Source organism: Berghia stephanieae, chromosome 11, assembly GCF_034508935.2.
Source record: "Berghia stephanieae isolate SIO BIC M18660-M18661 chromosome 11, UCSD_Bste_1.3, whole genome shotgun sequence".
Taxonomy (NCBI): Eukaryota; Metazoa; Mollusca; class Gastropoda; order Nudibranchia; family Aeolidiidae; genus Berghia; species Berghia stephanieae.
The window spans coordinates 27,868,068-27,882,076 of NC_088370.1; the positions used below are offsets into that span (position 1 = coordinate 27,868,068).

The following is a 14,009-nucleotide window of genomic DNA, read 5'->3' on the forward strand; positions in this document are numbered from 1 at the left end:
TTCGGTCTTTCCTTTGGCTTTATCTCGTGGTTTTAATAGATGCATTTTCTGTATACTATCCATTTTGGACACTGAATCACATACCGTCAACTCGGGTAACTTTGCCATAAGGGGAAACTTACTTTTTGATTAAATAGGCAATTCATTTTTCCGGGAAAATAACTACAAGAAAACTGGGATAATTCAAAATGTTCCAAAGGAACAGAGGCAAATTTATCCCTTGAGGCAAAGTTCCGCCAATTGACGCTATCAAAAATTTTTTAATCGTCAAGAAACTATATACAACAACAACAAAATTACAAAAAAAAAAAAAGGAATAGAAATCTTTTTTTTTCTAAAGTCCTAAACTGTAACAGACTGAAACGTTTCTGAGTTTTTGCTTTCGTCAATCCGTCCATCTAGTTAGGTAGTCTGTGATTCCAGCAAGGGCCATGTTGTTACCGCTAGCGTGAGAGAGGTCATGAGGAAAGTGAAGGAAAACGGGACTGAGGAATCCCCGCCATTGTGACGCTCTGCAATGAAAGAAAAAAGAAAAGAAAGTATTAATCTATGCACCCCAGGACAACTCTCATTTGGTTTTATACGGGAAGGGAGGGTTAGGGTGGAGGAGGCACAAGGAAGGATCCATAAAAGTCTCATCCAGAAAGGAGCACAAGATATCACTAAGAGGAATACAGCCAAATTATGCTTACATTATACATTCAAAACGACAAATATGATAAAACATAATAGAGCGATGATTTACAAAGAAAAGAATATCATCTCCCAAAACAATAACTATACATATGACTGTTTCCCTCCCAGCCAAGGACCCCGGCCAGGGCCAGGAAAAAAACAAGTAATCTCATCTCATTCCAGGACAAAGACAGAAGGCAAATGGTAAAACAGCTTCAGAGGGATAAAAGACACAGTTGGTGCCTCCCTGCCGCAATGGAGATCAGGAATCCCACGCAGAAAAAGAAAAAAGAAAAACGTTGAAATAGTACTTTGCACTTTTTTCCAATCTCGTAAAATTAGATATCTAGATTGTATGAAAACCGATAAAATTAGATAGATTGTATGAAAACCGATAAAATTAGATAGATTGAAACATAAATTAGATGATGTATGAAAACCGATAAAATTAGATAATGTAGAAAACGATAAATAGATAGATGTATGAAAACGATAACTGATAATGTAGAAAACGATAAATTAGATAGATTGTATGAAAACCGATAAAATTAGATAGATTGTATGAAAACCGATAAAATTAGATAGATTTGAAAACGATAAATATAGATTGTAGAAACCGTATAAAATTAGATAGATTGTATGAAAACCGATAAAATTAGATAGATTGTATGAAAACCGATAAAATTAGATAGATTGTATGAAAACCGATAAAATTAGATAGATTGTATGAAAACCGATAAAATTAGATAGATTGTATGAAAACCGATAAAATTAGATAGATTGTATGAAAACCGATAAATAAAATTAGATAGATTGTATGTAAAAACCGATAAAATTAGTAGATTGTAGAACGATAATAGTAATGAAAACCGATAAAATTAGATAGATTGTATGAAAACCGATAAAATTAGATAAATTGTATGAAAACCGATAAAATTAGATAGATTGTATGAAAACCGAAAATGAGCTCCGCTCATCATGTTTGAAAACGTCGGAAATGAACTTTGCGCTTTTAGAATTAGAGCATGTATGAAAACATTGGAAATGAAACTTACCCCCCTCATCACCCTTCCAGGATTTGACAACTTGAATGTACACCGAGTTATGGGAGTTGACCTTTCTGTACACCAGCAGCACAGCGCATTCGTATCGGCCAGAGTTGGACAGTTTCAGGTTGTATAGCTGGGGATGATAGTAGGAGTAGTAGTAGTAGTAGTAGTAGTAGTAGTAGTAGTAGTAGTAGTAGTAGTAGTAGTTGTAGTAGTTGTGGTAGTAGTATTAGTAGTAGTAGTAGTAGTAGTAGTAGTAGTAGTTGTTGTTGTTGTTGTTGTAGGGGTAGCAGTAGTAATCGTAGTGGTAGTAGTAGTAGTAGTAGTAGTAGTAGTAGTAGCAGTAGTAGTAGTAGTAGTAGTAGTTGTGGTAGTAGTATTAGTAGTAGTAATAGTTGTAGTAGTAGTAGCAGCAGCAGTAGTAGTAGTAGTAGTTGTTGTTGTTGTTGTTGTAGTAGTAGTAGCAGTAATTGTAGTAGTAGTAGTAGTAGTAGTAGTAGTAGTAGTAGTAGTAGTAGTAGTAGTAGTAGTAGTAGTAGTAGTATTAACAGTAGTTGTCGTAGTAGGAGTAGGTAGTAATAGTAGACTGGTAGCAGTACGAGTAATAGAAGAAGCAGCAGCAGCAACAGTATTAGGGTTAGTGGTGGTGTGTGTGTGTGTGAGTGTGTGTGTGTGTGTGGGGGGGGGGGGGTAGTACAGTGGAACCTCAGTTTAACAGCGATGGTGGGACCAGCCTAAAATCCCTGTTATAGCCCATACAAACAAATACGGTGTATTCACAAACAAGGCCTTGTCTAGCTCTCATTCGCCTTTAGCTGTAGGCTTACTTGACGCAATGTGTGCAATTGGAATTTGTTTGAAGATATTAAGTGGGTTTCGGCGCTCATGTTTTAACCGATCAGGCTTTAAAAAGTACCTGCTATATCCAGTAAATTTTACTAAAGGCAAAGAGATAGTTCAAAAAGCGGGGATTTAAAAAATCCATGTTATAACCGAGTCCCCGATATACCCCGGCCTGTTATACATGGGTTCCACTCGACGTATGCAGGTCTGACATCCGAACCCAATTATGAGCCTAGTTTAACATTGTTGTAATCGACAATATTTTGCGTCATTTTTAAAGATTTCCATTACAACAATGAGCCCATAATGAATTGAGTTACCAGACCTGTATTTAACCCTCTCCTTACCACCTATTGGAAAATCGTCAAATTTGTTTCGATGCAACCGTCACTTTTCTCATCCAGATTTCATTTCTGCTTGCTATAGCTATAAAAACTTGACATTCTGTAACAGAGCTCATATTGTCTAATAATATTATGTATAGAATGTGCGTTTTGCTTTTCTGTTTGAGTTAGAAATGTCTGTTTTTGTGTTTGGTGGGTAAGAAGTTTTGGGGAAAATTCTGAAAATGGCTGGTAAGGAGAGCGAGGGTTAAGTGCATGTCGCTTCCACTGTAAATACTTACAAAAAAATTATTCCCTCGTTGTTGTCTGACCACCCGGCCATCTTTACTCAATTCATAGCTAATATTAGATCCATACCCTGGTGCCTGGCATTCGAAATGGACCCCTGCTCCCTCATAGTAGTAAGATATCGGTTTGTGTAGCACCAGAGTCGGTTTGCCCATTGGGTTCATGGTAGTTGATACTCTGATTACTGTGTTGACTTTCATGGTGACCATGTTGTAAGATTTAAATTTCCCTTGGTTTATAAGAATGGAACACCAGTACATCCCGCTGTCTGAAACTCTCAGGTTAAAAATCTGATGAAGGAAAGAAATAATATTATATATTTAATTATTATCACAATTTAAATACTGCTAGTAGTAGTAGTAGTAGTAGTAGTAGTAGTAGTAGTAGTAGTAGTAGTAGTAGTAGTAGTAGTAGTAGTTTTTGTTGTAACAGTAGTAGTAGTGCAATGACTATCCCGCACAAATCTTTGGGCCTCTTTTCCGCTAACGAAGTGCCCAAATTCGCGACAAAATATGGGACGAAGCCGTTCCGTGCATGCTATTAAAAAAAAAAATAATTACGACGCTGTTTATCGATGAATATGACTAAAAGTTGGCACACAGAAAAGAGGTCATTTTAGATAATGTCAAGCGACAAAACTCGACGATTACCAGAAGACCGTTAAAAATAGATTTTTAGTCTTTGGAGTAAAATATTTCTAAAACTACCAAGAGGAGAGATTTTGTCGCTCATAAGGTTATATGCACATTTCTTCTATTTATATTGCAAATTTCATTGAATTATGATAAGTATTTTTCCCGTATTCTCACAAAACATCAACCCAATTTACATTTCAATGAGTGAAAATATGGAGACGGCCATTTTGCTCCCCCATCGCGCGACACGAAAATGACGTGAGCGAGCCAAGGCTGACCAAATTTGACTTCAAAAGTGGCTAAATAGAAAATCATATGGCTTTCACTATTAAGACTGGCCCACTTAAAATGAACTAAGTTTTAACAAACAGAAAATTGAATAGACTAGGATAAATGTCACTGAGACAAAAATAGATTAATAACATTTAATTAAAAAAAACAAAATTATATATTTGGCCACACACGTGGCCATCGGGCAACCTTGTTCGCGATGACTGATGACACAAATCCTCGCGCGCTTAAAAAAAATTAAGGTATTGTTTCATTGTTATGTCATAGGCCATAGGGATAGAAGATTAACTCTCTCTCTCTCTCTCTCTCTCTCTCTCTCTCTCTCTCTCTCTCTCTCTCTCTCTCTCTCTCTCAAATAAATACTAGAAATTACACAAGCCATGGTCTCACGGGACTCATTGATAATAATTTAGCAGGCATTGTTTCTGTCATTTGTATGGGTTGTAGACACAAAATTACACTTCGAAAAAGTTTTAAATGATCAATATTATATATATTTTAAAACAAAATTATAGTTGACCTTAGTCATACAGCTCTAAAACTATACGCTAGAACCCTTCTGATGTCTTCATCATATTTTCTGATAATTTTGCCATAACATTGCCAAGTTTTAATATCTTATTCCACGTATTAAGCGAGATACAGCCACAAACCAGAGTAAAACGCAGAAAAAGCGTCCCATATCTGTATTGTTTCCTCTTTGTGACGTCATCAAAAAAAATGACACATTTGAAACTGCATAACTTTGGTATATATTAATGGATTTTCAAAATTCAAAAAGATTTTTACTCAGTGGAGATAGGGCTATAATTTTCATAGTCATTGCTAAGTAATAGCAGTATTAGTAGTAGTAGTAGTAGTAGTAGTAGTAGTAGTTGTAGTAGTAGTAGTAGTAGTAGTAGTAGTAGTAGTAGTAGTAGTAGTAGTCTCATTAGTTACAAAAGGATTCAATAGTCTGATGTCACGTCCACCCAGCAACCAGCAGCTTGGTTATAAACAAAGAAACTCGGTACTTTTTATTCTTCATGCTGGCTATAACTTTTTCACATGTCATGTGATCAGGATGTATAAAGGTCAAAACATGATCAGATTTATAATGTTTATCTCCTCTGGATACACTTCTATGCTCATCAGAGAAGTACTTCATAAGGGCGGTGATGGAGATATTAGAGTCCGCCATTGTTCCACTAGTTTAGAACCAGTTACTATGCGTCATAACGAGGGAAGTGACGTCACGACTGTTGAACCCTATTATAGACAGTATGTGGGAAGGACAAAGGGAGTTAATTTTTGACATTTTACACGGTTCAGTCCCTTGATTACGGTACATATTTCTTCAAAATGGCGACCAATGCTTTAAACACAATGGACAATATATCGAAAAAACGCTACAAAGAAAAAATATCGAATGTGTGAATGGGATTAATCCATATCAGGTTGACTTACTTCATAATACGGGCCATAGGTTGAAGCGACTAACAAATTATCTCCCTTCCAAAACTGGTAGTAAGCGTCCATGGGTGCCTTGGGGACGTTGCAGAAAAACCGGGCCCGGTCCCCGATGGTCAAGTTGGTGGAGTTGTTGAGGAGCTCGATTTTAGGGGAATAGTATCTAGGTCCAGGGGTGGTAGTGTTGGCGTAGTGGCCATGACCTTGGTGGTGGTAGGAATTGGGCAGTGGCCGTGGATGGAATGAAGTGGTAAACAGTAGGGAAATACGACGTTATTATAATATGGAATAATTGAATGGGTATGTTCTTCAATGTGTCACGTAATTGAATAGTCTACGTTTTGCTTCCAGTAAATGAGTGTGTGTACTTTCTAACTTTGTAAACCAAATAACAAATTGCCTTTATGAAATTATGGAGATGAAAGATATCATCATCATCATCATCATCATCAATCTTCATCATCCTCATCATCATCATTATTATCATAAATCAATCACCATCAATCAATCATCATCAAATCATCATCATCATTATCATAACCATCATCATCATTATCATCATCATCATCATCATCATCATCATCATCATCATAACCATCATCATCATTATCATCATCATCATCATCATCATCATCATCATCATCATCACATCATCATCATCATCACATCATCATCATCATCATCATCATCATCATCATCATCATCATCATCATCATCATCATCATCATCATCATCATCATCATCATCATCATCATCATCATCATCATCATCATCATATCATCATCATCATCATCATCATCATCATCATTCATCATCTATCATCATTCATCATCATCATTCATCATCATTATTATTATTATTATTATATTATTATTATTATTATTATTATTATTATTATTATTATTATTATTATTAATATTATTATTATTATTGATTTAACGTTTTTATAATGGACAGTAATTTTCGTTGATTTGATAGTATTTCCATTGTATACAATGACGAGCCAGTGACAATTTGGGCTTATCAGACCTGAAAATAAATACACGTCAGTTGTATCTAATTAAATAGCAAATAAACGATGACGATCCCAACCTGCAACGATCGACGAACGACGAGAAAAAAAAAACTCCCCAAGATCTGTCCTAAATCTCCAAGGACAGATCTTCGTTTTGTTTGTTTTTTGTTTTTTTTTAAAAGGGTTTTTACGGCGCTTGCAACACATTTAGGTTATATCAGCGCCAGTAAAAAGGAAGAAAATGGGATAGTAAAAAAGTTCTAGAATTACAATTAAAGCACCCAAGAAAAAGTAAGACATAGGGGAACTGGGAATAAATAGGGATCAGATGTAGATTTAAAGAGCATACCATCAATGTACTTAGTTTGAGATCAACTATAAGTCTCATCGAGACACAAGCACAAAATCCAACAAAGAGGAATACACTCAAATGCTTACATTATACACTAAAAATAACAAATATAATAATACATAACATAGAAATGATTTACAAGGAAAAAATATCATCTCCCAAAACAATAACTATGCATTTGACTGTTTCCCTCCCAGCTAGGACTCCAGCCAGGGCCAGGACAAAACCAAGAAGTCTCATTCCAAGACAAAGACTGAAAGCATGTTGGAAAACAGATATAAGGGGATAGAAGACACAGTATGTACCCCCCCCCCTCCCTGCCCAATATAGGGGAGGTCAGGAACCCCACCCAGGAACTTTGTTTTCTTCCTCGTCGTACGTCGATCGTTGTAGGTTGTGAACGTATCGTTAACTTGCTAATATTCTGTGGCCTATCGTTTCTTATTGTTTACAGTGCCTTTGCAATCCGGACAAACCCTCAGTGGCAGATCTGATCATCAACGATAATCAATATTTTAAAACTGTATTTTGAATGGTGGGGCGTTTATTGATTGCGCTCCAAATTTGTATGGAAATGCAAGGTTGTAATTACATGTTTTAATGTAATAAGTTCAGATCTTTCCAGTTCATATTACACTCTCTCTCTCTCTCTCTCTCTCTCTCTCTCTCTCTCTCTCTATATATATATATATATATATATATATATATATATATATATATATATGTGTGTGTGTGTGTGTGTGTGTGTGTGTTTATATTTATTGTTTTTCTCGTTTTTTTTCTTCTTTTATCTATGAAAAGTGGGATGTCATTTTCCAATGCCCTACTCCGACATGTACACTTTAACATTGTTGCAATCGAGAATCTCTCTCTCTCTCTCTCTCTCTCTCTCTCTCTCTCTCTCTCTCTCTCTCTCTCTCTCTCTCTCTCGTTGTCCTTCAGAGCCATTCGACCCATGGAGCCGGAGTTTTTCCCGGTTTTTATAGCATGAAACGGACAATAGCAATTGCTTGCTATCCTTTTGATAGGACATTAGCCTATAGCAAGGTACTTTCCGCCAAATCTAACAGACTCAGCTACCCATTCACTGCTGGATGGACAGAGGGGGGGGGGGTGTCAGAAAAAAAATCTCGTCTGCAACTGGGATCGATCTTGGTCCCTTTGCGAGTGTAGCAAGAGTTGTTCTTTTTTTTCTTTCTTTTATCTATATAGAGTGGGATGCCATTTCCCAATGCCCTACTCCGACGTGTACACATTTGCAGGTCTGGCATTTGGACGCAATTAATTATGGGCTCGTTTTAACATTGCCATGCTGCAATCGAGAATACTTTTCATTTGTTTCTTTTGTTTAGTATTTCCATTACACCAATGGGTTGTCAGACCTGCAAATATGTGCACGTCACCTTGTCCTCACGTGTATATATTTCAGGTCTGATACCCGAACAAAATCGTGGGCTTGTTTTAACACAGTTGTAATATAGATAGTATGCGCTTGGCTAAGAAGCTCACAACATTGCCATTCATAAGTATAACGCACCAACACACAGAACTATGTGTGACCATGAACTTTTATAGTCTGGATAATACAGTTTAGTGAGAATTACTCATAAATATGGATGGCAAAAAGCAATAATAAAGGCCTGAGTGGCGTCATCTTCATTCTTTCTATAGAAGGAACAAAATTGACGTCACTGAGCTCTTGTTTATTGTTATGAGACAGCCATTTTGGTGATTAGTTATCACTAAATTGTATCAATCAAATTATAAACGTTCACGATTGCACATAGTATCGTGTGTTGGTACCTTATATCAAGCTGGCGGATGTTGTGAGAATTTTACCTAAACGCTTAACATCAATAGTTTGAGACGATTTCCATCATGACAATGAGATAATAATAACAATTCGCGTTGTCAGACCTGAAAACAAGAAGACGTTGTCTTACCCCCATCATACCCATTCCAAGATTTGACTTGTATGTAGACAGAGTTAAATGAGTCAACCGTCCTGTACACCAGCAAGACAGCACAAGCATATCGACCCGTGTCCTTCACGCTCATGTTGTACAGCTAGGGATGGATTTAGATGGGAGTAACAAATCATATAACAATGCCATAGTAACAGTAGTAGTGGTGGTGGTGGTGGTGGTAGTAGTAGTTTAGTAGTAGTAGTAGTAGTAGTAGTAGTAGTAGTAGTAGTAGTAGTAGTAGTAGTAGTAGTAGTAGTAGTGGTAGTAGTAGTAGTTGTAGTGGTTGTAGTAGTTGTAGTAGTAGTAGTAGTAGTAGTAGTAGTAGTAGTAGTAGTAGTAGTAGTAGTAGTAGTGGTAGTAGTAGTAGTAGTAGTAGTAGTAGTAGTAGTAGTAGTAGTAGTAGTAGTAGTAGTAGTAGTAGTAGTAGTAGTAGTAGAAGTAGTTGTAGTCGTAGTAATTGTAGTTGTTGTTGTTGTTGTTGTAATACTGGTAGTAGCAGTTGTTGTTGATGATTTTGATGTTGTTTTTATAAGTCTCGTTGTTGCATTATTGCTCAATTTCATTGTCTCACTATACAAACACCATAGTATAATCAACCATCAAGTTAACAGTATAAAGTAAATTTTATGTGGGTCCTATTAAATCAAATCAATTTCCAAGCTCCTATGACTAGAGGACAAGACATTTGTCTGGATTTATATGTTGTATTTATGTTATATGAAGTAGGCGCAATCCAGCTATGATTGTCACGGATCTAGATTTCTCCGATGATCTGGCTCTACTGAACGAGGAGATGTACCAGGCACAAGAAGTCCTCAATAGACTTGAAACTGAGGCTGAACGAGTAGGACTGTGCTGAAATGCTAAGAAGACAGTTTTCCAAACCTACTACCAAGAAAAGCCAATTAGCATTCAAGCAAAGAACGGAGAATGGCTGAAGGAAGTTGACAACTTCAAGTACATAGGAGGTGAGCCCAAAGCAGTTCCTCTGATATCTCTGTCGGGAAAGCATTCGCTTGGAGTGCCTGTCACAAACTCAGGAAAATCTGGAGCTCATATCTACAGAAGGAAATAAAGAAGAGACTGTTCCTGGCAACGGTAGAGTCAGTGCTTCTATATGGAGCAGCGACATGGATTCTAACAAAAGCCCTTGAGAAGCAACTGGACGGCTGCTACACTCGTATGCTGCGGATGGTCTTCAACGTAAGCTGGAAATGCACATGTCAAATGAAGAGCTCTACGGTGACCTCCCCCCAGTGACTGAAGATACAACAGGGAAGACAGACTTGCGGGGCACTGCTGGACATACAAAGAGGAGATTGCAAGCAGTATTGTGCTATGGGAACCACTTGAAAGAACCAGAAACAGAGGCAGACAGAATACAACATACATTGACTGTCTGCTAGAATACACAGGAATGGACAATATCCGGGAGCTGCCTACACTCATGGAGGACATGACAGAATGGGGAAGACTTGTGACTCATGTTGGGCGCCCCAAAGGGCGGCCTAAGTAAAAAAAATAAATTACTATTGTTTTTGTTACTGACTGAAGAAGGGGTTTTGAGCACGAAACGTTCCGTGTTTGGTGTTTATTCTTTTTATTTTAGCTGTCATATTTTTCTTATCATTACTTTTCATAAATTTTTTTTTTAAAGTTAAACCATTCAAGAACTGAACAAGTATGCATAAAATGTGCCATACAAAGCAAGAAAAAAAAAAATACAAGAAAAAAAACCCATCCCAAAATATCATTCTACCTCGACTGGAGATCGAACCTCAGACCTTCTAATTACCGGTCAGACGTCCTACGATTACACGTGTTACGGTTTGTTTCTTTTCTTGTATTTTTCTTTCTTGCTTTGTCTGGTACCTTTCATACACACTTGTTCAGATCTTTACCTTACACCCGTGTCTGCTCCCTAGCTCCTTAATTAAACAAATCAACATTAGCTAAGAGCCGACAAGCACTTATTTGCAGGTCTGATAATCCAATTCCTTATGGGCTCATTGTCGTAATGGAAATCTCAAAAAAATGACGCAAAATATTATCCAGAACAACTGTTAAACTAGCCCCATAAGTGGGTTCATATGTCAGACCTGCATATACGTACACACGGTGCTACGACCCACGCACTTACGTAGAAATCGCTTCCTCTTTGTTCAACGATAACCCGACCGTCTCTGCTCAACTCGTAGCTCACATCGGAATCGTATCCCGGTGCCTCGCATTTAAAATGAACACTTGATCCCTCGAAAAGCAAAGATAGAGATCCTTGCAGCCGCAGAGTGGGGTGGCCCCTCGGGTACATGGGCGTTGAGGTGATAACGTTTGTAGGAGTGTCATCCTTATCTTTCTCAACGTTGATTTGGATCGCGTTAGTAGATTTGTATTTCCTTTGGTCAGTCTGAAGAGAACACCAGTAATCGCCGCTGTCATGGGTCCTAAGGTTAGACATCTGATGAAATAATAGAAGAAACAACGATCTGATCAGCGTTTAACTCTAAACAAATATCAAATACATTTAGAAACAACAACCGAAGAACTGATTTCAACAACACAAGGAAATATACAACTGCCTCAGCACCTTAACACATATGATGACATTCTGAAGCTAAGAACACTTGCACTAGACAGATATTTATGTAGGCAAATTACTAACTGGATAATAGAAACAGACTGACAAACTCGAAGTAACACACACATTCACGACAAGCGTCCATAGAGACTGCGCAGCCATAATTATTTATTTAACTCTCTCCTTACCAGCCATTTTCAGGATTTTCCCCAAAACTTCACACCCAACATATATATTTTTATCACGCAAACACAATAGATAGCTGTAAGTTCTTGCGATACATAATTTCTTTAGCAAAACATTCTCTACAACACCCTATTCATGTTCTTTAAATTGTATGGTGTACAAAAGAAATTTGAATAGGAACCATGTTGGTTGTATCGTAAGGAGTGTGACGATTTTCCTAAGAGTTGGTACGGACAGGGTTAAAAGGAACAAAGTGTAGGCCTACAATAGGGTCTAGCAGTCGTGCACTCACTGTGTCTCGAAAGATAATAAAAACAGTGTATCTCCATCACCACCCATTTATGAAGCACTTCTCAGACATTCATATCTAACAGTGTATCCTGAGGAGAATATCATTATAGATAGTATGCGCTTGTCTAAGACGTTCACAACATTGCCATCCGGAAGTATAACAGATCAACACCAAAAAAAATATGTGTAACCTTGAACATGTATAGTCTGGTTAATTGTAGCCATCGTTAACTTATAGATAGTATGCGCTTGGCAAAGAAGTTCACAACATTGCCATCCGGAAGTATAACGAATCAACACACAAAACTGTGTGTATCCATGAACGTTTATAGTCAGGTTAATACAGTTCAGTGAGCATTACTCATAAACGCGGATGGCAAAAAACAATAACAAATACATGAGTGACGTCATCTTCGATCTATCTATAGTCTGGTTAATACAATTTAGTGAGAACTACTCATAAAAGCGGATGGCAAAAAACAATAACAAGGACCTGAGTGACGTCAACTTCGAACTATATATATAAGTTAACGATGACTACGGGTTAATGCGGTTTAGTGAGAATACCTCATAAACGTGGATGGCAATAAAAAAAAAAAGAAACAATAACAAAGACCTGACTGAGTCACGTCAACTTCGTTCTGTCTATAGATAGAATGCGCTTGGCCAAGGAGTTCACAACATTGCCATCCGGAAGTATAACGGACCAACACACAAACTCTGTGTAACCATGAACTTTTATAGTCGGGTTAATACAGTATTAACCTGACTATAAACGTTCATGGTTACACAGAGTTTGTGTGTTGGTCCTTTATACTTCCGGATGGCAATGTTGTGAACTCCTTGGCCAAGCGCATTCTATCTATACATCTGTTCATCATTTGACCTTGACATCTAACATCTGTAGGAATGTCATCCTTATCTTTCTTGACCTTGACCCGGATCATGTTGACAGATTTGTAATCCCTTCAGTTAGAACAGATCATCAGTGCATGTGGCGCAGCGTGGCTCAGTGGTACGGTCTTTGCTTCGTACCCGAAAGGTACCGAGTTCAATCACTCGCCGCTGCGCTGTGTGGTTTTGACCAGATCACCACCTCGCCCATAGTTCACTTTGCGGCGCTGCACTGTGGCTGACGCCTGGGTTATTGCAGTCTTCGCTTGGAATAGATCGTAGAGACAAATTTCCCCTATGGGATGAATACAGGGATTTTTATTTATTTACTTTAAAGAAAATTGAATTGGTTACACTGTTACAAAAGGGCACTGAACGACGTCAACATATTCGCAGGTCTAACGACTAGACCGAATAATGAGCTCGTTTTAACATTGTTGTAATGGGCAATAAATATTTTGCGTCGGTTTGAGAGTAAATATTTCCATTACAACAATGAGGCCCTAACAATTTAGGTTAGCAGACCTGCAAAAAAGTATACGTCGGCACTGAAATTTATTGTTATTTGATGAAATCGTTGACTTACGTAGAAAGTCTGGTCGTAGACTGCAGCCACTACCTCATCTCCCTTCCAGAAATTGATGTAGGTCTTCTTTGGTCTGTTGGGGACATTGCAGAAAAAGTGGGCAGTATCTCCCTCAGTCATGTTGGTCGAGCTGTTGTGGACCTCGAATACAGGGGAATAGTCTACAGGTCCTGGGGTGGTCATGGCGTTGTCGTGGTCATGGTCGTGGTCGGCATGGGCTTTAGGTCATGGAATACAATTGTATAAACGTACAATATAATATGGACTGTAAAAAGTTCCGATAGCCGAGTTGGGGGACGGGGGGGGGGGGGGGGGGGGTCCCCGATAGCTCAGTTGGTAGAGCACTCGCTTCACACGCAAAGGGACCGAAATCGATCCTAGATGCAGTCGATTTTTTTTTCTGAACCCCCTGTTCACCCGGAAATGAATGGGTAGCTGTGTCTGTCAGATATGGCATAAAAAGTACTTCGCGAGAGACTAACCTCCTGTCTAAAGGATAGCAAGCAATTGCTATTGTCCATTTCACGCTATAGAAACCGGGATAAACTCCGGCTCCATGGGCCTTA

The 14,009-nt window shown here is 38.0% G+C and overlaps 1 protein-coding gene across 1 annotated transcript in view; it reads right to left on the minus strand.

Moving 5' to 3' along the window:
- The window catches only part of LOC144957374 (basement membrane-specific heparan sulfate proteoglycan core protein-like), a 16,978-nt gene continuing 2,969 nt past the window's right edge, over nt 1-14,009 (minus strand). The window contains exons 3-9 of the mRNA XM_078888605.1: nt 13,444-13,661; nt 11,049-11,366; nt 8,885-9,008; nt 5,572-5,777; nt 3,193-3,489; nt 1,731-1,857; nt 1-512 (exon numbers count right to left, since the gene is read on the minus strand). Of these exons, the coding sequence (XP_078744731.1) occupies nt 403-512; nt 1,731-1,857; nt 3,193-3,489; nt 5,572-5,777; nt 8,885-9,008; nt 11,049-11,366; nt 13,444-13,661 (1,400 nt within the window). The 3' untranslated portion in view covers nt 1-402. The remainder of the gene's footprint in view (nt 513-1,730; nt 1,858-3,192; nt 3,490-5,571; nt 5,778-8,884; nt 9,009-11,048; nt 11,367-13,443; nt 13,662-14,009) is intronic.